This window comes from Microcaecilia unicolor, chromosome 11, assembly GCF_901765095.1.
Source record: "Microcaecilia unicolor chromosome 11, aMicUni1.1, whole genome shotgun sequence".
Taxonomy (NCBI): Eukaryota; Metazoa; Chordata; class Amphibia; order Gymnophiona; family Siphonopidae; genus Microcaecilia; species Microcaecilia unicolor.
Window position 1 is genome coordinate 204,542,644 of NC_044041.1, and position 26,798 is coordinate 204,569,441.

At 44.6% G+C, this 26,798-nt stretch overlaps 1 protein-coding gene across 1 annotated transcript in view; it reads left to right on the forward strand.

Annotated features, from left to right (window-relative positions):
- CSMD2 (CUB and Sushi multiple domains 2) overlaps nt 1-26,798 on the forward strand; it is a 507,359-nt gene that overhangs the window by 48,317 nt on the left and 432,244 nt on the right. Inside the window, exon 3 of the mRNA XM_030220011.1 lies at nt 16,361-16,473. Coding sequence (XP_030075871.1) covers nt 16,361-16,473 — 113 coding nt within the window. The remainder of the gene's footprint in view (nt 1-16,360; nt 16,474-26,798) is intronic.

Below are 26,798 nucleotides of genomic sequence, written 5' to 3' on the forward strand. Positions count from 1 at the left end.
CCTGGTCTGTCTTGTTTATTTGATAGCTAACTGCAAATTGCTAATCTAGGGGTCCTTTTACTAAGCCGCGTAAGCATCTATGCTCGCCAAAATGCAGTTACCGCCCGACTACCATGTGGCTCTTGCGATAATTTCATTTTTGGTGCACGTATGCTACGCACATCTGAAAGATATTTTTTTATTTTCAGCGCGCGTAACAGATGCGCGCCAAGTAGTATTTGGCACGCCGTAGGTCATTACCGCCTGGTTACCACATGAGTCTTTACCGCTAGCTCAATGGCTGGCGGTTAAGGTCTCAGACCCAAAATGGATGCGCGGCAATTTTCATTTTGCCGCACGTCCATTTTTGACAAAAATTTTAAAAAGGCCTTTTTTACATGCGCGCTGGAAAATGGATCGGCGTGCGGCCAAATCCCACGCCTACACTACCACAAGTCATTTTTAGCATGCCTTTGTAAAAGGACCCCCCCCCCCCCCTAATTTCTTACTGTAGCCCGTTCTGATAGGAAGGTGAAAGCAGTATGTCAATCAATAAATGGAAATGGAGCTAGAAGGAAAGGCTAAAGCGGCTGGGGCTTTTCAGCTTGGAGAAAAGGGGGCTGAGGGGAGATATGATAGAGGTCTATAAAATAATGAGTGGAGTTGAACGGGTAGATGTGAAGCGTCTGTTCACGCTTTCCAAAAATACTAGGACTAGGGGGCATGCGATGAAGCTACAATGTAGTAAATTTAAAATGAATCGGAGAAAATGTTTCTTCACTCAACGTTTAATTAAACTCTGGAATTCGTTGCCAGAGTATGTGGTAAAGGCGGTTAGCTTAGCGGAGTTTAAAAAAGGTTTGGGCGGCTTCCTAAAGGAAAAGTCCATAGATCGTTATTAAATGGACTTGGGGAAAATCCACTATTTCTGGGAAACGTTTTGTACTTTCTTGGGGATCTTGCCAGGTATTTGTGACCTGGATTGGCCACTGTTGGAAACAGGATGCTGGGCTCGATGGACCTTTGGGCTTTCCCAGTATGGCTATACTTATGTACTTATGGTGTTGATATTCAGGAAGTAAGTTTGGATTAAACAAAATAGCAGGCCATCGGTGCCAGTACGGACCCTGCAGATCTGCAGCCCGCAAGTCAGGTGGTTCCTCTAAAGCTTTCTGATCACTCCAACGTGATTTTGTAAGGCATTTGTATCTGATTTCTGGAGGACCGCGCTCACATTGTTTTGGCTGGGATACAAGGACAGGGTCTGAGCTACGAGCTGAAGATGGTCGTTAAGATGAGATTAAGAACTCGATGTCATAATCATTACCAAAAAGAGGATTAGTTTTGAAAAACTAAATACATAAAATCTGTAACATGAACTGGTGACTTTATAGCAAACTGCAGACAATGATGAATGAGGTTAGACTGGAAGGTTTAATGGCAGGCATGGTAATAACCCCATTTACTGTACAGAGACTGGCTGACCCGATCCCCTGATTAGAAGCAGGGATGTTATATTAAAGTGCTCATTTTCACTGTGACCTGTGACCTGCTACTGGAGCAGAGCTTTGGGTTTCAGGAGAGAAATGAGTGCTGGTAAGCAGCTGGAATGGATATAATGAGTGTTTGCCTTGTAGAGCATATTTTGAGCAGATCGTACACCTAGCAGCCAATAGTCCTAATCACTCGGCAGTCAGCAGGGGCCAGAAGGGTTCCAGAGGAGCTAGTTTTTATGATATGTTATAGAGGATTTATAACCCACTAACTTCCTCATCTGAGATTCAAGGTGAGATACAAACTAAGAGCTGAACCAAGGCATCAGGAATAAGAGACAGAACGTTAGAAGACAAAACTCTAAAACAATATTGACACCTATCAAGAAAACAGAGGGGTCTTCAAAGCCTTTCGAAAGATAAAATAATCATTCAAAACACCAATCTCAACTGAGAGACCATTCCAAAGGCGAACAGCTAAAAAACAAAAACAAAAAAAGTGAAACAAATGCCTTAAATCTAACATTCTTTACTGATGGAAAAGCCAAAACAAGATGTTTGCAAGTCCAAGAGGTTGAGCTTGAGTGCAGAAAAAGAGGGATGACCAGCAGGAAAAAGGAGGTGATAGTGCCGTTGTATAAGTCTCTAGTGAGGCCTCATTTGGAGTACTGCGTGCAGTTCTGGAGACCGCACCTACGGAAAGATATAAACAGGATGGAGTCGGTCCAGAGGACGGCTACAAAATTAGTAAGTGGTCTTGAATGCAAAAATTATAGGGACAGGCTTATGAACCTCAACATGCTGGAAGAGAGGAGGGAGAGAGGAGACATGATAGAAACGTTTAAATATCTCAAGGGCATTTATGTACAAGAAGAGAGCCTTTTTCAAGTGAAGGAGAGCTCTGGAATGAGGGGGCTTAAGACAAAGTTAAGAGGGAATAGGCTTAGGAGTAACCAGTACTATTTCACAGAAAGGGTGGTGGAGGCGTGGAATGGCCTCCCGGTGGAGGTGGTGGAGTCGAGGACTGTTACAGAATTTAAAAAGGCATGGGATAAGCATGTGGGATCGCTTAGGAACAGGAAGAATTAGGGGTTGCAGACTGGATGGGTCATATGGCCTTTATCTGCCCTCATGTTTCTATGTAACCTCAACATGTATACACTGGAAGAGAGGAGAGGAGGGACAGAGGAGACACGATAGAAACGTTTAAATATCTCAAGGGCATTTATGTACAGGAAGAGAGCCTTTTCCAAATGAAGGAGAGCTCTGGAATGAGGGGGCATATGACAAAGTTGAGGGAATAGGCTTAGGAGTAATCTAAAGAAGTATTATTTCACAGAAAGGGTGGTGGAGGCATGGAATGGTCTCCCGGTGGAGGTGGTGGAGTCGAGGACTATGTCAGAATTTAAAAAGGCATGGGATAAGCATGTGGGATCGCTTAGGAACAGGAAGAATTAGGGGTTACAGAGGATGGGCAGACTGGATGGGTCATATGGCCTTTATCTGCCGTCATGTTTCTATGTTTCTAATTGGGGTAAATCCTCAGAACAAACACCATGCGATAATTTAAATACTAAACACGGCACTTTAAAAGAGATCCTTGCCTGAATTGTCAGTCAATGCAGCTTGCTCAGCAAAGAAGCATGTTCGAACCTTGACCTACAAAAAAATTAATCTAGCTGCAGCGTTCTGAATCAGCTGGAGCTTAGAAACATATTTTGCTGTCACAGCTAAATACAGAGAATTTCCATAGTTCGGAAGAGCTAAAATAGACGGTGGGACTAACTCGAAAATGATCTTGTAAAAAATAACAGCACAACCGCCAAAGCTGTTTAAATTTAAAATAGGTCTTCCGAATTACACTGTTAAGCTGTGATTCCATTGACAACAAGGACTCAAGAAGCAAGCCCAAAACTCTAGACTCCCTTCCCACCTTTCAAATTTTCCCATCCTTAGTGACAATAGAATGAGGAATGTCAAATTGATGCAAAGCAAACCAAAGCGTCTTGGCTTTGTCTGCATTCAACTTAAGTTGTGTAGACATAAGAGCAATCTATAATTTTGCGTATACTTTTACAGATAGTAGATGAAATTGAAATGGTATTAACCGGAATCAAGAGAAAAATATAGTCAACACAAGATAATAGCAACTCTCCAGGCCCCAAAAAACAATCCGTCCCAAAGTATTCATGTATATAATAATGAGGAAACAGGGCAGCCCTGGGGCCCTGGGAGTTGAAAAGCTACCATCCTTCAGAACAAAATACTGTCTATTTGAAAAAAAGACTTTAACAAAAGAAAGACAATCTTGTTGTGTTACTCCACTGAATTTTGTAATCTGGTATTCGTCCTAGGTTTCATTAATCCAGACTGTGTTTCTGATGCACATTTCGATTTGTAAAAGCAGTCTGAAATATTATCTCTGAGCCTTTTTTTCAACCTGTTCTTAGCATGGGGTAAGGTCAGAAGGCCCATTGAGAGCCTTAGAATAGCGTCACTCTTTGCCGTCACTGGTAAACATGCGTCGGAGCTTCCTTCCCTCATCAAAAAGGTTCATGATGTAGGAGTTAGTTTAGTGTAGTTTCTATACCACCTTCCTTTCTCGATTTTAAAAAACGCTGCAGTTACTAATGGATGCTACAGTAACATAGTAAATGATGGCAGAAAAAGACCTGCATGGTCCATCCAGTCTGCCCAACAAGACAAACTCATATGTGCTACTTTTTGTGTATACCTGACCTTGATTTGTACCTGTCCTCTTCAGGGCACAGACCGTATAAGTCTGCCCAGCACTATCCTCGCCTCCCAACCACCAGCCCCGCCTCCCACCACTGGCTCTGGCACAGACCGTATAAGTCTGCCCAGCACTATCCTCGCCTCCCACCACCGGCTGGCTCTGCCACCCAATCTCGGCTAAGCTCCTTAGGATCCATTCCTTCTGAATAGGATTCCTTTCTGTTTATCCCACGCGTGTTTGAATTCTGTTACCGTTTTCATTTCCACCACCTCCCGCGGGAGGGCATTCCAAGCATCCACTACTCTCTGCATTCACTCTCAAAGAGAAGGCTGAACTAGATGTTGTGTGATCTGGGGTTCTTCTAATCTTCATCTACTACTAATCATTTCTATGGCACTACTAGATGTACACAGCACTGTACACATTATATGCAGGTACTTTCTGCTACTAGATGTACACAGCACTGTACATGTTACATGCAGGTAGTTTTTCTGTCCCTAGAGGGCTCACAATCTATGTTTTTCTACCTGGGGCAATAGAGTGTTAAGTGACTTGCCCCCAAGGTCACAAGGAGCCTCAGTGGGACTCAAACCCAGGTTGCCAGGCTCAACGCCTCCTGCACTAGCCATTAGGCTACACCTCCATTCCTTGTGTCCTGTGCTGCTTGTGCTCATCTTCCTACTCATGTGATCAGAGATTGCGGTGGGTTGGCCTGGCTCTTGCTGACATACATTTAAAGTACTCTTAACGTACTCATAAATTATGAAAGAAAGAAGCCTTCGGGCAGGGGGCAGTGCTCATGTGCCATAAGGAAGTAATTATATAAATGATGTCTCCAGAGTGAACAGAAATCCAGGTTTTATTTCACAGATGAGGGTATCTTCCCGTCACTGTGTTCAGGTAAGTATTAATGTTAGGCAGCTCCAGTGTCAAAGTCACCACAGCGTGCATCGATCCAGTTCCTTCTGACTGGTAGCTGCCCAGCCAACTGGTCAATAATAGGCTAATATTTGCTGGAACTGGCAAGGCGAATACAAATATTTGCTTTTTGTCTGCACGCTGAGCTGAAATCCACTCGCATCCTCTAAGTACTGAGGGATAGATTGTGCTACAGAGCTTTCGTCGTGTGACCTTGTGTCTTCAGTGCTTAATGCTTACTTCTGAGAAAATAAGTCACTTACAAATTTGATTAAATAAAAATAAATATACAGGAAACTATGCTACTCAGTGAGGACATTAATGATGATGGACCTGAAGGAATGGGGGGGGGGGGGGGGGGGGAGGGGGGGGGAAGGCTAGCAAGATAGGCAGAATAATTTAATATTAGTATTCCTGATATCTATTCTGTGTGGAGAGAAGGTATAGCCCAGTGTTAAGAGCAGCGTTGAGAACCAGGGAAGCCCAGTTCAGATCCCTACAGCTACAGCTCTCTCTTCCTGTGCCCCAAAGAGGGCATCCCTGGGTCATGCCAGCGCCTCTCCTGAGCACCAGGAAAGCGAAATCTGGGTTTCTAATACCTTACACCAGAGCCCATGCTGAGGGTGTCCGTCATTTTCACAATGAGCAGCTCTTAGAGTGGGTGTAAAAAATGTGCTTATAAACCAGATTAATCTACAGAAGAGTTTGGCTCTACAGATTTAAAACACCGTTGAGCCAGCATGACAGAACCTACCAGCCTGTTGCTTAGTTACATTTGTAAAATGGCTTTTTAGGGCTGCAGAAGTTAATGGTACCTTAAGCTAGAAACATAGATAACGCTCTGGAAGATGAAAGACAGAAGTGAGGCTGAATCCGGAGGTTGTCTGATGGAGGGAGGACCTGAAATACCACCTTTCTGTGCTTGCAATCAAAGCGGTTTACCTACTATATACAGGTGCTTATTTTGTACCTGGGGCAATGGAGGGTTACATGACTTGCTCAGTGTCACCAGGAGATGCAGTGGGAATTGAACTCAGTTCCCCAGGATCAAAGTCCACTGCACTAACCACTAGGCTACTCCTCCACTCATTCCACCAATAAGAGCCAACCTCATCAGTGATGTCACAATGGCTTGATTGCCCAATACAGTTCCCCAGGATCAAAGTCCACTGCACTAACCACTAGGCTACTCCTCCACTCATTCCACCAATAAGAGCCAACCTCATCAGTGATGTCACAATGGCTTGATTGCCCAATACAGTTCCCCAGGATCAAAGTCCACTGCACTAACCACTAGGCTACTCCTCCACTCATTCCACCAATAAGAGCCAAACTCATCAGTGATGTCACAATGGCTTGATTGCCCGATACTTGGCTCACTTCTGATATTGTGATGTCATAAGGGAAAGGGGGAAAGGGAAATGGGACTTGATATACCGCCTTTCTGTGCTTGCAATCAAAGCGGTTTACCTACTATATACAGGTGCTTATTTTGTACCTGGGGCAATGGAGGGTTACGTGACTTGCTCAGTGTCACCAGGAGCTGCAGTAGGAATCAAACCCAGCTCCCCGCTGCACTAAACCACTAGGCGGCTCCTCCACTCTAGTCTCTGCTTGTATGTTCAGCTGTACCCCAGGGGCGTAGCCAGACAACAGATTTTGGGTGGGCCTAGGCAAGAAGTGGGTGGGGCACCAAGTGTTCTCCCCCCCCCCCCCAACCACCACCAAAAAAATATCTCAGCTGGTGGAAAAATGCTTTTTTCCACCTTGGCAGTCTGCAGCAGCTTGCGCAGGTGCCAGTATCGTGGAGAGTAGCGTTTTCATTACCATCAGGAGAAAGTCTTCAGCTGACCGAGCCTGGGATTCCACCAGCTACCATTAAACGTGTGCTACTTTTGGGTGGGCCCCAGCCCACCCAGGCCCACCTGTGGCTACGCCACTGCTGTACCCTCTTAACTGCTGTTTTACTGAGGATGGCACAAGCTTTCTCCATGGCAATGCGTCAGTGATGTAAATGACTTGGCGGCTGGGAGACGATAAGGTTACTTAAAGTGAGTGAGATCTGTTGAAAATTATTCACTGTATTCAGCAGGAGTACAACACTGAAAGGGACGAGAAATATAAAGCTGAATCAATGCAGGATGTTGCACCCAAGTTGACTACTTAAAACAACTGGCATTGTAGCAGCAAATATTCAGCAAATGAAGCATTCCCATCGGATCCACAGGGCCATTCCTTTCTTCTGGTTCTTGGGCTCGGCTAATGTCTTTGCTCATCCTCTTCAATCTGTTTACTAGTCTGGGGTGATTTTATGACTGGACACCTGTCCTGCTTATTTTCGAAGGAGATGGCCAGCCATCTTCCGACACAAATCGGGAGATGGCCGGCCATCTCCTAAACCCGGCCAAATCGGTATAATCGAAAGCCGATTTTGGCCGGCTTCAACTGCTTTCCGTCGCAGGCAGGGGCGTAGCTACGGGTGGGCCTGGCTGGGCCCAGGCCCACCCAATTTCAGCCCAGGCCAGCCCCAGCACCTATTGCCGGCCACTGCTGCTTTTCCTGTTGAGCAGCAGGGCCGGCGCTACAAAAAGAAGAAGCGCTAACGGCGCTAAGGACGAGAAATGTTTAAAAAAAAAAAAAAAACGTTTTTTTAAAAAAAACATTTCTCGTCCTTAGCGCCGTTAGCGCTTCTTTTTGTAGCGCCGGCCCTGCTGCTCAACAGGAAAAGCAGCAGTGGCCGGCAATGGGAGCTGGGGCTGGCGCTGGCATGCAGGGCGGGCCTCGTCGAAGAAAAGAGGGAAAACGTGGAAGGATGGGAAGAAAAAGAGGGAAAACAGATGGAAGGATGGGGGAGAAAAAGAGGGAAAACAGATGGAAGAATGGCAGAGAATGAGGGAAAACATGGAAGGATGGGGAGAAAAAGAGGGAAAACAGATGGAAGGATGGGGGAGAAAAAGAGGGAAAACAGATGGAAGGATGGGGAGAAAAAGAGGGAAAACAGATGGAAGGATGGCAGAGAATGAGGGAAAACATGGAAGGATGGGGAGAAAAAGAGGGAAAACAGATGGAAGGATGGGGGAGAAAAAGAGGGAAAACAGATGGAAGGATGGCAGAGAATGAGGGAAAACATGGAAGGATGGGGAGAAAAGATAGAAAACAGATGGAAGGATGGCAGAGAATGAGGGAAAACATGGAAGGATGGGGAGAGAAAGAAGAGAGCTGCTGGATGGAAAAGGAGAGTAGTGAAAAACTGGAGAATTAAGAGGAAGGGGCATGGGGAGAACAAGGGTGAGAAAAAGATGAAAAGCCATAAGTAGATGAAGGAAATTAAAGAATGGATAGTAAGAATGAATTAAATCAGGACAGAGAGAGAGAGGCAGAAAAATATTGAAGAAAGCAAAGAAAAAGGAGAGAAAAATGTCAAATGACCAGTAAACCCTGGCAGAAGAGTTAAGCGAAAACGAAGGAAAGCAGAATCTAGAGACTGGGAGCGACACAATGAGAAAAAGTAAATGGCCATACAAGAAAGGTAAAGAAAATAATTTTATTTTTAATTTAGGATCAAGTAATATGGTACCTGTGTTAATGAAGTTTCAGAGACCAATACTTCCTTCCTTAGGTCAGGCGAGGATACCGTAACAGCATTATACTGACCTGAGGCAGGAGGTTTTGGCCTCTGAAAGCTCACTGAAAAGGGTGTTAGGCTATTAAATAAATTTTCTGAAATCTGATGCACTGAAAAGCAGCACTTTACCCTGTGTGACAAATGCATCTGATTAGCGTGACTAAATTTTGCTGGGGGAGGGGGGTAGAGAGAAAATTTTGTGCCCACCCACTTTGGGTTCAGGCCCATCCAAAATTGGCAGTCTGGCTACGCCACTGGTCGCAGGGCCAGCCAAAGTTAAAGGGGGCGTGTCGGCAGGGTACAGAAGGCGGGATAGGGGCGTGGTTACTAGATGGCCGGCTTCGGCTGATAATGGAAAAAAGAAGGCCGGCTCTGATGAGCACTTGGCCGGCTTTACTTGGTCCATTTATTTTTAGGACCAAGACTCAAAAAAGTGCCCCAACTGACTAGATGACCACCGGAGGGAATTGGGGATCACCTCCTTTTACTCCCCCAATGGTCACCAACTCCCTCCCACCCAGGGGGACCAGTGCACCACAAATGCTGGCTACTCCCACAACCAAATGCCTTGCATTTGGCCGGGTTTCAGATCGCCGGCATTAGTTTCCATTATTGCCAGAAACCGATGCCGGCCATCTCTAAAGCCGGCCCAAATGCTGACATTTGGCCGGCTCCAACCGTATTATCGAAACAAAAGATAGCCGGCTATCTTTTTTGATAATACGGTTTGGCTGCTGCTTTACAGCGCCAGCCATATAGATGGCCGGCGCCGTTCTATTATGCCCCTCCACATGGACTATTCTAGAATACACCCGATCTGCACCTAAGTTAGCAGCAGGTATTTAGGCCTGGTTCTTGGTTGCCTAAATTTTGGTAACAAGAATGGATGTTAAGCATATTCTATAAACTAGGCCTAACTTCACATGTAGTTTATACAACTGCACGAAGCACACGGTTTTTCAGGGCCAATTTTTAAGGCGCCATTTATAGAACTTGGCCCATTGTCAAAACATGACATAAACGTTTTTCCATATCTTTGGAAACACCATCAATTTTTCAAACAGATTGAATCTTTTAATACCCTTCGGTGATCGAAGAGATAACGGAGAATTATGATACAATCTTCCACTTGTATTAGGAGCAGTGAATTCAAAGTGAGACAATAAACACTCTGGACAATCACCATTTAAGACCCTGAACAGTATGCGAGAACATTTATATATAATTCTGCCCTCAATGGGTAACCAGTGGAAATTTTCGTAGTATTTAGTAATTCAATCATGTTTATGTAAAGAAAAAAAATCAATCATCATTGTATTCTGGATCGAATGTAACTTTTGCAGAATTTGTTTAGGTGCCCACATATAAAAGATTACAATAATCCAATTTAGATAACGATAAAGATTGAACAAGTAGTCTAAACTGATCAATTTTAAACAATTTTCTAATATGTCTAATATTCCTCATCAAGAGAAAGGAGCTTTTTATTAAGTCTCCCGTATGAGCATCTAAAGACAACGGCTGATCTATATAAACTTCCAGGATTTTAATAAAAGCCATCAACAGAAACTTTTTTTTGACCTATAAGAACATGATATAACAAAGGATCCAGGTTATTGTCCAGTAATAAAAATTTACCCCCCCCCCCCCCCCCGGCAATGCAGACACAACCCATTCAAAGTGAATAGGTTGTGTTGGCATTAGCGCATAAGAAACAGGGGGTTTAGTTTTATCAATTTTTAATTTGAATTTGTATCTCAACATCCATAAACTGATTAAACAATTATGAACAGTAGATGAATCCATTTTCTGTGTATAAAACGGACTTTTCACATGGAAAAAGCTTATTGAGTCGAGACTGCGGCTCGGTACTTTTACTTCTTCAAACTCCCTTTGGTTAAAATTTGGGTGCTTGGCCATCTTGTTCTCACTCAGAGATACAATTAAGCAAAGCCCAGCAGATCCCAGTTCCAGGGGCGGCTTGAGAGGGAGGGGGGACCAGGTTCAGAGACTCACTGCAGGGGAGGCATTTGAATAACTTAGAGACTGAAAAGCAGTGGTGGGGCTCAGTCCTATGCATGAGATAGATTTGCATACAAGGACTCTCCTGTATATGCATTAAGAAACTCCAAATGGCCCAAAACACAGCAGCCAGACTCATATTTGGAAAAACGAAATACAAAAGCGCCAAACCCCTAATAGAAAAACTACACTGGCTCCCACTAAAAGAACGAATTGCATTCAAAGTTTGCACCCTGGTCCACAAAATTGTTCACGGTGAAGCCCCGATCTACATGTCAGACCTCACAGACCTACCAACTAGGAATACAAAAAGACCAGCACACACATTCTTGAATCTCCACTACCCCAGCTGCAAAGGACTTAAATACAAATCCACATATGCATCCAGCTTCTCCTACATAAGTGCGCAACTGTGAAACACACTACCAAAGGACATAAAAACAACACACGACCTAGCAATCTTCCGAAAACAACTGAAAACCAACCTGTTCAAGAAGGCATACCATAATGACCCATCCAAATACTAGACAAGTATACTTACATGAACTAGACAAAACCGAAATCTCCACACTAGACTGATAAACTACGTGCTACTAATGAAAGTTACGCAATACGCACTACCACTTTATCCCTCATGCCGGAAATGAACTTTCTACATTCGACTGTCTAACTTACTCTATAATTTACTCTATCATTTACGAACTTTAATGCAATACCAGTTTGTATTTCTCAATACGGAAACGACGACCGCCATTACGGCATAAAGTAAGCCACACTGAGCCTGCAAATAGGTGGGAAAATGTGGGATACAAATGCAACAAATAAATATTCATTGTTGTCATCCTGAAAACTCCATTAGCTAGGTGTGACTCCAGGTGAGAGTTGAGAAGCACTGAAGTATGGAGCTGGGAGTATATTGCTTAGAAAGGTTGGATCCTCCACACCATCTCATTATTCTCTGTTATTTTCCTCCTGTTTCTCCCTACATTTCCAGCTTTTCAAGTGAGAACATTCTAGAAAATCAGCTGTTAGAATTCTGTATGCCATATTCCAGTGCTATTACACCAAACTTGTCCAGTTCAGTCCTTGAGGGCTGCAAACAGGCCATGAATATGCATGAGAAAGATTAAAGATTTGCATGCCCACTACATCCATTGTTTGCACATCTCTCTCATGCATATTCATTAGGGATATCTTGAAATCCTGGTCTCCTTGCAGACTTCAAAGATTGTCGAGCCTGTTGTACACACTGAGGCTTTCTTGCAAGATTCCTGAGATTATTAAATGGTCAGAGAGTGGGAGGAGTTATTTCCCTATGTTTCATAGGCCTGGAGGAGTGGGTAGTGAACCTGGGGAATTGAGTTTGATTCCCACCGGTGCCTGATGGTTGGCAGTGGGTTAAGGTCCTGGGGAACCAGGTTCAATTCCCTCTACAGCTCTCTGTGACCCTGAGCAAGTCACTTAGGGGGTCTTTTACTAAAGATTAGCTCAAGTTATCTGCAGCAGGACCCTGCTGCAGCTGCTTCCTCTCTAGAAAACCCTGTGAAGGCATCCGGTACTGCATGGGACGCTGGAGAGGGTGACTGGAAGTTCAGTCTCTCTTCCTCCGGTTTCATCAAATTCTTGACAGATTGTTCTGTTCCTATTTCGGGTCAATATTTTTCTGTCCTTGTTTGCTTGGTTGTGTCTTACAAAATAATTAAAAAAAAAGCACCCAACTGAAACATACAAAAAAAAGATGTATCCTTTGGTGGATTCCCCCCCCCCCCCCAGTTTATTTATTAGTTTTAGTAAGTACAAACAACAAAGTTAACATACATAATACCCCCTGCAGCTAAAGAAAAGACAGGTGTCTGAGCAGTCAGTCAACCCTGCGGTAATTTATTAAATTTCTGAATTGCATCTCCCCCGCCCCAGGCATTAACAAACCTATTAATTGTTATCTTGAGCAAAATGCAAGAAAACCAGGGAAATGAAGTTTCTCATACCTACAAATTAAAATATCGTTAAGTAAAGAAATGCATAAGTTTAGTTTTCAATAACTACAAATTTATGTATGAAAACTAGAACAATAAAATCAATAATACCAAGAAAATAATACAATGGTCTCATTGCCAAGTATCGGCTCTTATAATGCTCCTGACACAAGGCCAAATGGATGTTCTGCACGAAAAGATGAAATGTGGGAACAGAATCGGGCTCCTCAAAAACACACCAAAGACGCTAAATAGGAATCGCAGATTTTAATAAAAGATGACTCAACAAGGCACTGTGATTGGGCACTTCTTCGGGGAGTCTTGGCTAGTTGCATTACTGAAGCGCTCTGTGAGGTTGCTACCTTTCGGCACGGACTGCTTTTTACCAAGGAGGCGAAGTGGCTTGTAAACAGCGCTTGGACCACAACTTTTTAAAGATCCTTTTCTGAAGACAAAGATTGTCAGACACATTTACCAAGACTCACGAAGAAGGTACTTTCAGGGCCAAAACATGGTACCGTGTTGAGTCATTTTTCATTAAAATTTGCGTGTTTGGTCTGTTTTTCTGACTCTTCCCATTCTTCGTCTTTTCGTGCGACTCCCCGTGGGAAATTGGTGCTGGTTCCGCTCTTGTGGTTTTTCTGTGCTAATGAAGAACCTTCTAAACCTCAGATGTAGCTTACAAATTCTCCAAACCTTCGGTAAGAACAGGAATAATTCAGGGAAAATTCTGCGTATGGCTGTTTTTCTCTCACCCTGAGAAAATCTAGGAGCTTGATGAAGCCTGTCATTTTTTTTATGGAAGGAAAATAGACTTATGAGATCAAAATGCCTCTGTGGCCATGTGTATTTGACTTCGTCTCCTCTCTACATCACATCTTCTGTATGCAACATGAAGAAGGTGTAACCTCGTGGTTAGAGCATTGGACTAGAAACCCAGGAAACCAGGGTTTAAATAATGTCTTTCAGTAACACTCCTTGTGACCCTGGGCAAGTTGCTTTTATCTTCTGTTGGGTCTTGTACCCATTTAGGGGTTCATTTACTAACAGCTGTTACATGCTAATAGTAGGGATGGGCAGCCGGAAAATGTTAGTTTCGTGTCGTTTCCAGAAATGTTTGTTTATTTATACTAGCTTGTTAGTCTCATTCTCACACACACACACACACACACACACACACACACACACACACACACACACAGTGAGTGACACGGGCTGCACATACTGCAGCAGGACATATTTATCCACTTCTACCCTAGTTGATATAATATTTAACCATCTCTCTGACCTCATGTGCACCTTTCTTTAAATTAGTCACCTAACTCCTCTTACTCTATCTGTATGTTCCATCTTTACTTTACCCTTCACTATCAATTAAAGTGTTCTTTTACGTATTCTGTTGACATTGTAAGTAGTAACTATGCCATACTTTGTATTATTTGAATATTTTTTGTGCTCTAATTGCCTGTTGCTCATGTTTGATCTATTCTTATTGTAGACCACCTTGAGTGTGAATTCCTTCAAAAAGGCAGTAAATAAATCCTAATAAATAAAGAAAATATTCATTTTCATTTGGCCGCTCTTTTCATCATGGGAGCAAAGTCATTGTCCTCTAGCGTGACCGAAAGTGTGTGCACAAATCCAGGCGTATTCTGCATTTCCACGCGCAATTTAATTAGCAAGACAGCAGTGATAACTGCCATTTTCCAGGCACCAATTGGCTTTAATTAGAATTTACACGCACAGCTTGCTAGGTGTATTCTATGAAGTGATGTGCACAGATTCTAAGGCGCACAGCCAAAAAGGCGCCATTGCCATGGGCGTAGCCATCGTAGAATAGTCCTGCACCATCTGCCTTAGGTGCTGGGTTTTACACCAGGATTTACTCGGTGCAAATTCCCACAACTAGGTTTAAGCATTGCGTAAGGGGCTGTAGGTTGTGTTCTATAAACCGCGTCTAAGTTAGGCACGGTTTATAGGATACGCCTAGGCCAGGGGTAGGCAACTCCGGTCCTCGAGAGCCACAGGCCGGTCAGGTTTTCAGGATATCCACAATGAATATGCATGACCTTGATTTGCATATACACTGCCTCCATGGTATGCAAATCTACCTCATGCATATTCATTGTGGATATCCTGAAAACCTGACCTGCCTGTGGCTCTCGAGGACCGGAGTTGCCTACCCATGGCCTAGGCGGAACCTTTTTTCGGCACTGATTTTTCAGGCGCTATATATAGAATCTAGCCTTGAGTGTGCAGCCTTGCAAGAGGGCGTCCTGTATTCAAAGAGGACGCACTCTTTCTGGAGCATTGCACGCTGTCCTCCGTATTCCATATCTGGTGTCCAGATTTTGACGCACTCCCGAAAAGTGTGCTCAACTTAAATTAACCATCAATAATTGGGTGCTAATAATTATTGATGTCAATTGGTACTGATTAGGAATTGCACATCTGCCTGCTCGCTATTCTATAATGCTGGCTCCCTAAATTGCAGAGCGTGCAACTGAAAGAGGGGGTGTGTGGCCATGGGAGGGGCATGCACAAGGCATGGGCAGGACAGGAGTGTTTCCAAACAGTTGCGTACAATGTTAAAAACTAATGGGTCAGTGGGCACCAGGGTTTACACCAGGTTTCAGCAGGCATAATTCTGGCACCTAGAGAATCGGCGCTATGGCTGTTGAATAAACAATGCATACTCTTTTGAGAATAGTGCGTGGCGCCGATCTTTCTCGGCACCCGTCCTTGACTGCCATGTAAAGAATTTCCCCATATTGTGACATGCCCTGCTTTGTATGTGCACGACAGCTCACACATGCGCAAGGAATGCCCTACAAACAGAGCGAATTGTTATCGGCATAAGATAAAACATGAATTTTCCTGTTTGTTTTCGTTTGCTAAGAACGTGCAATGATATGGGATTTGTCATTTTCATTTCCCCGACACTTCGAATGAATGCGCAGCCCTAGCTGGTTGTGTCAGTGCATTAGGGGGAAAAGGGGCACTTCGGATTGTTTTTTGCAGCCAGTAAAAGCCCTTCCCCCAAATGATCACACAATGAAATAACGTTTACCATATGGCCATGTGGAGGAGATCCCTTACCAGCATCCTTTGAGGTGATGATAAGGGTTTCCGTGCTAACTTGGCGGTAACTAGGGAATATGCAGCCATGCCCGATTACCGCAGGGTTATCGCCACGTAAGCCATTTCTGGGGGGGGGGGGGGGTTCTTTTCTCTCGGAAATGGTGCACGCTCAGAGCAGGACTACAACTGTGTTGGACCAGCGGTAATCCCAGAAGAGCGATCGGTAAGCCCGTGTTGGGCTTACAGACGCTCATTTAAAGGCCCCCTGAGTTCCTGCAGGTCCTCTGTTAGATTGTAAAGATTTGTGGAATAATGAATCGAGCATTATTATTTGGAAAAATGGGTTAACAGTACAGATTAAATTCAAAGGAGATCCTGAGAGTGTATTTTATTTCTTCAGATCCGCATATATGCATGGAAGGATTAGTCCCGAAGGAGTGAATGCAGCAACTTCCAGGTTTCGTTTGGGTTCTTTGAGTTTTATTTCAGTGCTGTGCATTGACTGCTCTGTTTTCTTGTTTTCTTGCAGATTAACGGGTTTCCAGCTTCCTGCACCTATAGTCAGTACCGGGCCAGGCCTCACATTGTGGCTGATCAGTGACTATGCTGTCAGTGCCCAAGGCTTCCATGCCACTTATGAAGGTAAGTTTTGCGTCCTTCAGAGCCCTGACCTCTTGCCCTGTGTATAGTTTGCACCTGTCATCGTCTCCAGTACCTTTACTGCTTCCTGGATCTCTGCTTCTGCTCGGCTTTCAGGCGGGAAATGGCCATTATCGCCATTGCTATGGCTGCAGTAATTCTAATGAAGAAGTGGGAAAATAGGAAAAGCCAAGTCCCTTCAACTGTGCAAATTTAGACTTACCGTTCACGCTCACTGGTGACAGAAGCACAGTTCAAGGACACTTACCAAATGCCTTTCAGCTGAGTTTTGGCAGGTGATTTTCCTGTGATGCTATAGAGGAAGCAATGTCTAGCCCTGATTCTGTACTCTTCAGTAGAAAACATAGTTTGCAACAATGAACACAAGATTGTTTCTTAAACTTGTCCTGTAGGTTTGCGGAGTACTGGGCAATGGCTGAACATGTCACCTGATGAGCTGGACCCGTATTATTGGGCTCATTGTTCAACCAATAAGTCCTGTACCTTCCTCCTTAGCACAGAGGGACCTTACCATGACTTCTAAAGTGGACACTTGCATGGGAACGGGGTTCTTGCGGGACTGAGTGGGGACAGGTTAAATTCTTGCGGGGATGGGTAAGATTTCTGTCCCCATGCAACTCGCTATTCTAAAGCCTTTCTCTGCCCTTCACCCCTAAACATAGAGGTGTGCTGTCAAACACATGGAACACGCTGGTGTCATTGGACGTGATCCTTATGAAACAGGAAGTGGGAGCTTACAAAATCTGAACACTGAGGGAGTGGGCTATATATAAACATATGTACATTCAAAATGGGTTTCATTAGAGCTTTTCAACCCCGTCCTCAGGGCACACCCAGCCAGTCAGAGTTTTCAGGATTCAGTGGGGGTTCAAAAAGCATTTGTGTGAAATCTTCTTCTTCTTTTTCCTGCTGTTTCTTCCTTTGTGAAGGTAGGCCCTCCCCCCCAGGCCTACCTGTATCGCTGGTGGTCCAGCGGGCCCGGGGGAGGGCCTGCTTGCACAGCTGGAAGGATGGGGGTCTTCCGAGGGGGGTATCTTAATGCAGGTTTGGGGAGGGGAAAAGGAAAGAGGAGACACTGGCGGGGAGCAAGAGAGGTCATTGGCAGGGGGGTGCGAGAGGGTGCTCGGAGGCTTTTTTTTTTTTTTAAGTTGTGCTGGCCCATCCCGATATTCAGCCAGAGCCCCGGCTGAATATCGGTCAAGGCCCGCATAAGTTCCAGCGTCCAGCACACCAAATATTGGATATTCACTGACGGTACCTGGACATGGCCTGGCATTGAATATCGGGGAATAATTTAGCCGTCAACAATCAGCATTTAAAAAAAAAAAAAACGCTGACCAACACCAGCTGAATAACGGGGGAATTGACTTTTGAACCTGTTTTATTTGATTTCCATCAGCATCTCACCAGTGATTAAAAGTTGCTTTGACAATTTACTATCAAAGTCATCAGATGCCAAGCAGTTATTTTTCATTGTAAAATCTGAGCGTATTTGCCTAAGTGATGTCCAGTTTTCTATGGTAGAGGATGACTTTATTAAAGCCATTTCCAGATCATCCTGCAATGAAAGGGAGAAAGGAGGGAACATTCAAATTTCAGATGCAAGGCGTTTCCTGTAGACATGACATAACGACTTCATGTAATGACCTATTGACTCATCCACATCAACTTTTCATCTTTCCAATCCCATCGTCTTCCTCTCAGAGCCTTAATGCTTGTCCTTCGAAAAAGGCCTGAGGATCGTGAACTGTTTATTCACCCCAAACAGAGAGGTTACAGCCTCTTTATCTTCATTTCCTGTTCCTTCCTTTTCTTCTCCACCATATCTTTCTGGTCTCCTCAGCCCGTCCTCTTCCTCTCTCTCTTGGCTGCTCCTCCTGCCCCAGTTCTCTCTCTGATCTTTTTCACCTTTTTCCTTGTCTTCTACTCCTGCTCTTTCTCTGAAAATACCAATTTGTTAGCCGCATTCAAGTGTCTCCTGGAAACAAAACCCAACCAGACTCTCCAAACCCATTCTTTTCAGTGAGACCCTCCTGTCAATGTTTTCCGTCAACGTGTTCCATTCTGCGATCATTGTTGGAAAGCATGTAACGTTGCTTTAGGACTGATTTTGTTAATTATGTATGTTAATTAACTAATTAATCATTTTAAGTCAGGGCTGCACAGTATCACTTGCAATGCAGTAGCAAAAGTTTGCACAAGTGTTTGTGTGACGCTTGAACTCAAGTTGCCGTCCTGTCCATGTTACGATTCCTTTGGAAAGATGGTCATCGTACGCAGTTTTCCCTCAGCTCGGTACTCTCAGGATTTGAATCCTACCAGTTTCCGGCAAGATATGTGTAATGTGAACAGGTGTAGGAGACATCTGGCAAATGTTTCACACATTCCTTTAAATTTGGAGCTGTAAGTTATCTGTGTCTGTGTGCCGTTTTAATTAGGAAATTATTTGCCTGGTGACAAGAAACATTAGAGAAGCTACAGATGTTAAAGCTTCAGGGAAGGAAGGAGGGAACGTATTAGTTATTTGCAAATGAAACGAAAAGAAAAATGTTGTTCAGTCCATTAGATCAGACCTCCAAGTTTCTCAGGCAGCTCTACCCTTGCACCAGGACCTGCCCCTCTCACCACACGGTAGAATTAGTCAAACATGGGGAGGAGCCTAAATGGAGACAGGCATGTTCTAAGATATTTAGATCGCACAAAGTGCTCTTGTTAGCCCCTTCTTGCTGGGAGTTTGTCTCTGGACATTTGCCTAGAGAACAGAAACTTAATTCGGCAGTTAAAACTTGCTATTTTAGGGGTCCTTTTATTAAGCTGGGTAAGAATCTAGGCGTGCCCAACGCGTGCCAAAATGGAGTTACTGCCAGACTACTATGTGGCTCTTGCAGTTGTTTCATTTTTGGCACGTGTCCAATACGCGCATCTGAAAAATATTATTTATTTTCAGGCGTGCGTAACGGACACGCACCAAGTGGCATTTGGCGTGCGTAGGTCATTACCACCCGGTGGAAGTGCTGGAAGGGGCTATCCCTCCGCTTACACAGATTCTGCGTGTGTAATCAAAAAAGCAGGCCAATGTAGCTGAGGGATGTGGAGGGACTGTAGTTGAAGTTTCAGTGGACGGTTTAGATGCATCTGGCATGGAATGTTGCTACTCTTTGAGATTCCATATGGAATGTTGCTACTCTTTGATGTTCTATATGGAATGTTGCTACTCTGAGATTACTCTTTGAGATTCCATATGGAATGTTGCTACTCTTTTAGATTCCATATGGAATGTTGCTACTAACTGGGTTTCTGCCAGGCACTTGTGACCTGGATTGGCCACTGTTGGAAACAGGATACTGGGCTAGATGGACAATTGGTCTGATCCAGTATGGCCGTTTCACATGATGGGTTCAACTGTAAAGATCTTTACCTTAGAGCCAGATAAATATCAGCTATGAAAATGTTTTTCCACTTTAAGGATGTGGAGATTATGAGTTGTAAAATATTCTTATTTCCTGATGTTTCTAGAGGAACTCAAAGCTTTTTTTGGCCAGTAGAGTGGCAGAGGTATCGATTGGAGCTTCCTTCTCGCTCCAATTTCCTTGTGTAATGTAGTGTTTCAGTCTTAAAGCTTTTCTTTCTAATTTTTTTGGACATTTAGCGCTTCTCCTTAGGTGATGATACCCCAGGGGCTTGGTAGTGTTTGAGGAGGGGTACAGGGTGGAGAAGGGAGCATGAAGTTACCTTTGTTTTCACTTCTGCAAAGTTTTTCTTTTACTTTTTGTTTGTTGTGTCAGTGCTCTATGGGGTAAGCTCTTCCCCCTTCTTGTGGTCTTCTACAAACTATAACGGTGTGAGATTCAGTATTTTTTTTTTCCAGAAAGTACAAAGACTAGGGGACATGACATGAGGTTACAAAGTAGTACATTTATAACAAATCAGAGAAACTGTTTTTTCACTCAACACCTAGGAGTCCTTTTATCAAGCTGCGGGAAAAAGCTCCTGCACTAGCTGCGGGGGGCTGTTTTTTCCCACACGCCAGGGCCCTTTTTACCCAGACATACATGGCCATATTCATCTAGCTGGATGTTAGTGGTGTACGAAGACTTGAGATGGTGCGAACCCTGATGCAGCAAATGTGAAACATGCTGCATGCCAGCTAACAGTCCTGAACCAAATGACTATTTAACATTAAGCTAAGTGTTTTTTGATATTTTATATATCGACTTTGAATAAAATTATAATGGTAATCAATAGAAGTCAAACAAAATAAAACATGGAAAAGAAAATAAGATGATACCTTTTTTATTGGACATAATACATTTCTTGATTAGCTTTCGAAGGTTGCCCTTCTTCGTCAGATCGGAAATAAGCAAATGTTGGTAGATGACAGTATATATATATATCATCTACCATATTTGCTTATCATCTACCACATTTGCTTATTTCCGATCTGACGAAGAAGGGCAACCTTCGAAAGCTAATCAAGAAATGTATTATGTGCAATAAAAAAGGTATCATCTTATTTTCTTTTCCATGTTTTATTTTGTTTGACTTCTATTGATTACCTTTAAAAGTGGACTAAGACGGCTACCACACCTCTCTACTCAATGAAATTAAGTTTGAAAATATGCTTGAAACAATGAGTGATTTTGAGAATAAACAAGTTAAATGAAGTGGGACCTATGAAGAGGCAGGTGAGTCAAGGGTAAGGTTGCCCTTGAGAAACGAGTCTCCGCTGAGCCTTCTAGATCTTGAGTATCATTAATATGTTAAATTTTGGCGCTGGGCTTGTTCCATGCTTTATGATTAGTTGTCTCTGCCTTTTTTCAAAAATGTTTTCTGGTCCATTAATTAAGATTTACCTATATATTTTAAGCTTATGCAGTAAATCTGTTTCCACACTGCTGAATGCAGGAGACTGTCAAACTCTAGTCACAAAACGGTTGCTTAAACAAATAAGCTTTTAGACGCCTTCAAAACGCCAATGATGACGCAATTGCTCTTAGGAGCCCTTTTACTAAGCCATGGCAAAAAGTGGACTGTGGCATTGTGAGCACATCTTTTGGGTGCGCACTGGAAAAAGGGAAATTTTAAAGGGGCCGGGAAAATGGAGGTGGGGCAAAATAAAAATCAGCGAGCGTCCATTTTCAGACCACCACCCATTGACTTAGCGGTAAGATCTCATGTGATACCGTGGCGGTAGGCATGCAGCGCATATTCATTGCTGGGTAAGTGCCACATGGCATTTTCTACTGCGTATTTTTGGCATGCACCAAATTCAGAATTACCTTCCAGGGCAAGTGGCTACCGCTGGGCAGTAATGCTAATTTGGCGCATGCTGGACGTGCAAGAGGCCCCTTAATTCTTGGGAAGAGAATTCCACAAAACCATTCTGTCACAGGAATGGGAATGCTGACGAAACGATGGAATCTCAAGAAGCCCCTCCTTATTCCCTGATGGCAGTTATTGGGGTGCTGTTTAAATATGTACAGAAAATGCAGTAGATTAGCCTTATGAATGGGTCAAACACGTGCATTCCCTTTTTGTGGACCTTCACCCACCCGACCACACCCAAGCTATGGCCCCCCCTTGCAATTTACTTATAATGGGCATCCGAGTGTGAATTGAACCCTTTGTCTTTCTAAAACCGCCATTTATATGTGGATGTTCTTTACAGGCCGGCTGCCCAGATTATACAACTCTCAACACATGGCTTTGGGGTACCTAAACAAACATGCCCACTTATAGAATCGTCCCTTCAGGGGTAACTTAGTACCAGTCACCTACAGTTAGACACTGGAACGCCGCGTGCTAAGCAGGAGTTCTACATCAGCAATTAAGAATTACCAGGATTTAAGCGCCTACATTTAGGTGGGGCCTACTAACACCACATCAACGGCTGGTGTAATCGTCCATGACTAAATGTTGCAGTTGTGCGTGTAACTGTCTGTATTCTGTAAACATTAGTACGTAAGGGGTTGGCATGCCCCAACCAGCCCATGCCCCTCCCACATCACCCCTAGCAGTTATAACCTTAGCACATAAGTGCTGAGCATGCCACGACCCACCCATGTCCTTCCCACATTCTCACCCCCTGATCCACCCATGTCCTTCCCACATCCTCACCCCCTGATCCACCCATGTCCTTCCCACATCCTCACCCCATGATCCACCCATGCCCCTCCCATGTCTTCACCCCTGATCCACTCATGCCCCTCCCACATCCCCATCTCCCCTAGTAGTTATAACCTTAGTGCATAAATGATGGGCATTCCCCCAACCCACCCATGTCCCTCCCACATCCTCACCCCTGATCCGCCCATGCTCTTACCACATCCACAGACCCAACTGCTAGGCACACCCTGACCCCCATGCCCTGCCCACATCTTCACCCCTGACCCATGCCCCGCCCACATCTTCACCCCTGACCTCTCAATGCCCCTCCCACATCCTCACCCCCTAGCAGTTATGCGCTAAATGATTTCTGTGCTAAGGTTATAGAACACCAACTAGGTGCAGTTACTAACATAACTACAAATTAGTTCCAATTAGCGCCTGATTTATCAATTAACTTGCACGGATAACTGGCATAATTCTATAACCAGGAAAAACGGGGGGCCACACAGAGTGTGGAGGTGCACTTAATCCGCATTTGCAGGACGCCCTTTTTGGACGTTTTACTATGACCGCGCTTTCTGTACACTTTTCTGCCATTGCTGGGAAAGAGAAGGGATTGTGTGTCCTTCGTGATTGGTTTTGCTTTGGAGTATTAACCATTCAAGCACTTGATATACCATTGGAAGACTCCTGAAGAAGGCGCTATGGCGCCGAAACACGGCTGTGTTGAGTCAACTTGTTACAATAAACGTTACGTTTTATTTAATAATACGTCTCAGGAGGCGGGGCTGGTGGTTGGGAGGCGGGGATAGTGCTGGGCAGACTTATACGGTCTGTGCCAGAGCCAGTGGTGGGAGGTGGGGCTGGTGGTTGGGAGGCGGGGATAGTGCTGGGCAGACTTATACGGTCTGTGCCAGAGCCAGTGGTGGGAGGCGGAGCTGGTGGTTGGGAGGCGGGGATAGTGCTGGGCAGACTTATATGGTCTGTGCCAGAGCTGGTGGTTGGGAGGCGGGGATAGTGCTGGGCAGACTTATACGGTCTGTGCCAGAGCCAGTGGTGGGAGGTGGGGCTGGTGGTTGGGAGGCGGGGATAGTGCTGGGCAGACTTATACGGTCTGTGCCAGAGCCAGTGGTGGGAGGCGGGGCTGGTGGTTGGGAGGCGGGGATAGTGCTGGGCAGACTTATACGGTCTGTGCACTGAAAAAGACAGGTACAAATCAAAGTAGGGTATACACAAAAGTAGCAAATATGAGTTATCTTGTTGGGCAGACTGGATGGACCGTGCAGGTCTTTTTTCTGCCGTCATCTATTATGTTACTATGTCTCCCCCATTGATTGGAAAGAGCCTGTGCTCCCCCACTCTTTTCTTGTTTTTACACTATAATTCTATAACCCGCATGTACAAGTTTGCGTCCTAAGCTGTGAAAATGTACATGTAAGATTATAGACTGAGGGGGGATAGTGTCAGTGGTAAAACTCGTGTGGTAAAAATAAGACCCCAGGGTGGAGAAAAGCATGTCTTCATTTTATTACTCACAATTTTATCCCCCCCCCCCAACCCCCCCCCCCCCCCCCACACACACATGATAGTTTTCTACAGGCACATAATACCCCTATCCATGTGTGTAAGAGGGCCTGAGTGGGGGGGTTCAGAGCAGTGGGACTGCAAGAGGCAAAACCCTGCTCATTTTCAAATTCCAGCCATTCTGGAGTAACAATTTTACTATATTTAGAGAAGCTTTTTCAAGCTGCTGCTTTTTATGGCTCACACTTTTCAGTGAATAAACACATCTGGCACTAGTGGTATTTCTAGAACATTACTGTGACGGGTTATTAATTTTTTTTATTTTTCTATTGCTTCTTATCACTTGGCAATGCAGAGCCGCTGGAACTGGATGAAACAACAGACCTTGCTGCAGAGATTTCTGGTATTTTGATAGAAACTGACCACCAGGTGGCAGCATTTCTCTCACAGCCTTGCTTTGGTACTGAAGGCGTGACAGACAGTGTGTGACATCCGGCATCTCTCAGAAAATGTCCACGAGCGTGGCATAAGCTCTTTACTGGAGCACGTGGAAGAGCTTTAGAAGTGGCTTGTCTGGATGTTTATGTGCTGTTTTGATTATGTGTGAAGAGAGACGTACAGCTCTAACCAAAGCGTTTTAGTTTGTATCTAATCAGCTCCACTGTTCCCTGAAATGTTCCGGAAATACACGGGGCGTAACCGGAAGTGGCAGAGCCGTTTTGCGGACTGTTGGATCATTGATTGACTTGTTACCAGTGTATGTATCCAAATGCAGATGTTTCTTAAGATTTGTTTCCTTTCATAGCAGTGGTGTAGCTACTATGGGGCCGCGGGGGCCTGGGCCCCCGTAGATTTGGCCCTGGACCCCCCTGCCGACGACCCTCTCAACTCCCGCCGCCAACCCACCATCAACCCGCTGTCGCCGTCTGCTACCTTTGCTGGCGGGGGACCCCAACCCCCGCCAGCCAAAGTCTTCTTCCTTCGTTTTGGTTCTGAGTCTGACCACCTGCGGATCGCAAGGCTTTGTTCTGTTTCTCTGAGTCTGACGTCCTGCACGTTGTATGTGCAGGACATCAGACTCAGAACCAAAACGAAGGAAGAAGACTTCGGCTGGCGGAGGTTGGGGTCCCCCGCCAGCAAAGGCAGCAGATGGCGACGGCGGGAGGGGAGGTTGAGAGGGTTGTCGGGAGGGGGGGGGGGGTCAAAGTTGTTGTTGTTGGTGGTGCTGGTGATGGTGGTGGGTGTCGGCAATGGCGGCGGTGGGGGGGCTAAAATGTGCCCCTTACCTCGGGTTCTGGACCCCCCACCGAAGTCTGGCTATGCCCCTGTTTCATAGGTTCCTTTGCAAAGGAGTTTAGCAGGGTTAACTGACCTCCTCAGAGACATCTTTTATAGTTCACATACTGAGGCAGAAAGGACAAATACAGATTTGATTTTTAAAATGCAAGGGCTCTGTTGCACTTCATTTGGCCACCCACAAGTGGAAATATTTCTATGAAAATACCTTTTAACAGTGCATACTGTAATTTTATTTTGAAAATTGTGTGCACACTTTGCAATAACAGAGACTGAAAAATTCCCTCTTTGGGCAATTTTTAATAAACACACATTAAAGTGCAAACTCTGCAGGTGCTTTATCTTAAAATTGCCCAAAGGGAGCCTGACCTTTTTATGATCTGCAATCCTGCCCTATACTCTTTCACAGTTACTTAGATCTCTAGATGTGAACCAGGCCCATCATGAGTCTACACATCATTCAGCGTTCTACTTTTTGGCCCCTAAGCTATGGAGCCACCTCCCGGGTTCTGTTCATTCTGAATGTCACATTGAACGTTTCAGACTGTGCTTCAAACATATATATATATATATATATATATATATATATATATATATTTTTTTTTTTTTTTTTTTTTTTTATTTTTTTTTTTTTTAATTGCATTTGGAACCTGATTTTGGTCTAGTCAGATGCTCGATGTTAACCAGATCGCATTTAAAAAAAAAATTGTAGTCTTAACTGAGTGTTTCTTGCCCGTTTAACCCTTGGTGGTGTTTTCCATATTTTAAATTTTTATTTGTAAACTGCTTTGATCTGCCCTTTGGCAAAAGACTGAAAATAAACATAAAGATCCAGGGTCATTGCAGCAACTTTTTCTGCATCTCTGAATCTTACCCAAAACAGCCCCCAGAATGCCAGCTGCATCCAGATGTGTGCCAGGCCCCGGACCCGTGTGAGGAGAGCAGCTGAAGGAAGTTAACATAGAGGGGCATAATCGAACGGGGCCGGCCATCTGTATGGGCGGCCATCTCAAAGGCCGGTCCCGTAAAGCGGCATACCCACCGTATTATCGAAACAAGATGGGCGGCCATCTTTCGTTTCGATAATACGGTTGGGGCCGGCCAAAACTCAACATTTGGGCCGGCGTTAGAGATGGCCGCCATTGGTTTCTGGCGATAATGGAAACTAATGGCGGCCATATCCAATGCATTTGGTCGTGGGGGGAGCCAGCATTTGTAGTGCACTGGTCCCCCTGACATGCCAGGACACCAACCGGGCAACCTAGGGGGCACTGCAGTGGACTTCAGAAAAAGCTCCCAATTACATAGCTCCCTTACCTTGTGTGCTGAGCCCCTCACCCCCCCCCCAAAACCCACTACCCACAACTGTGCACCACTAC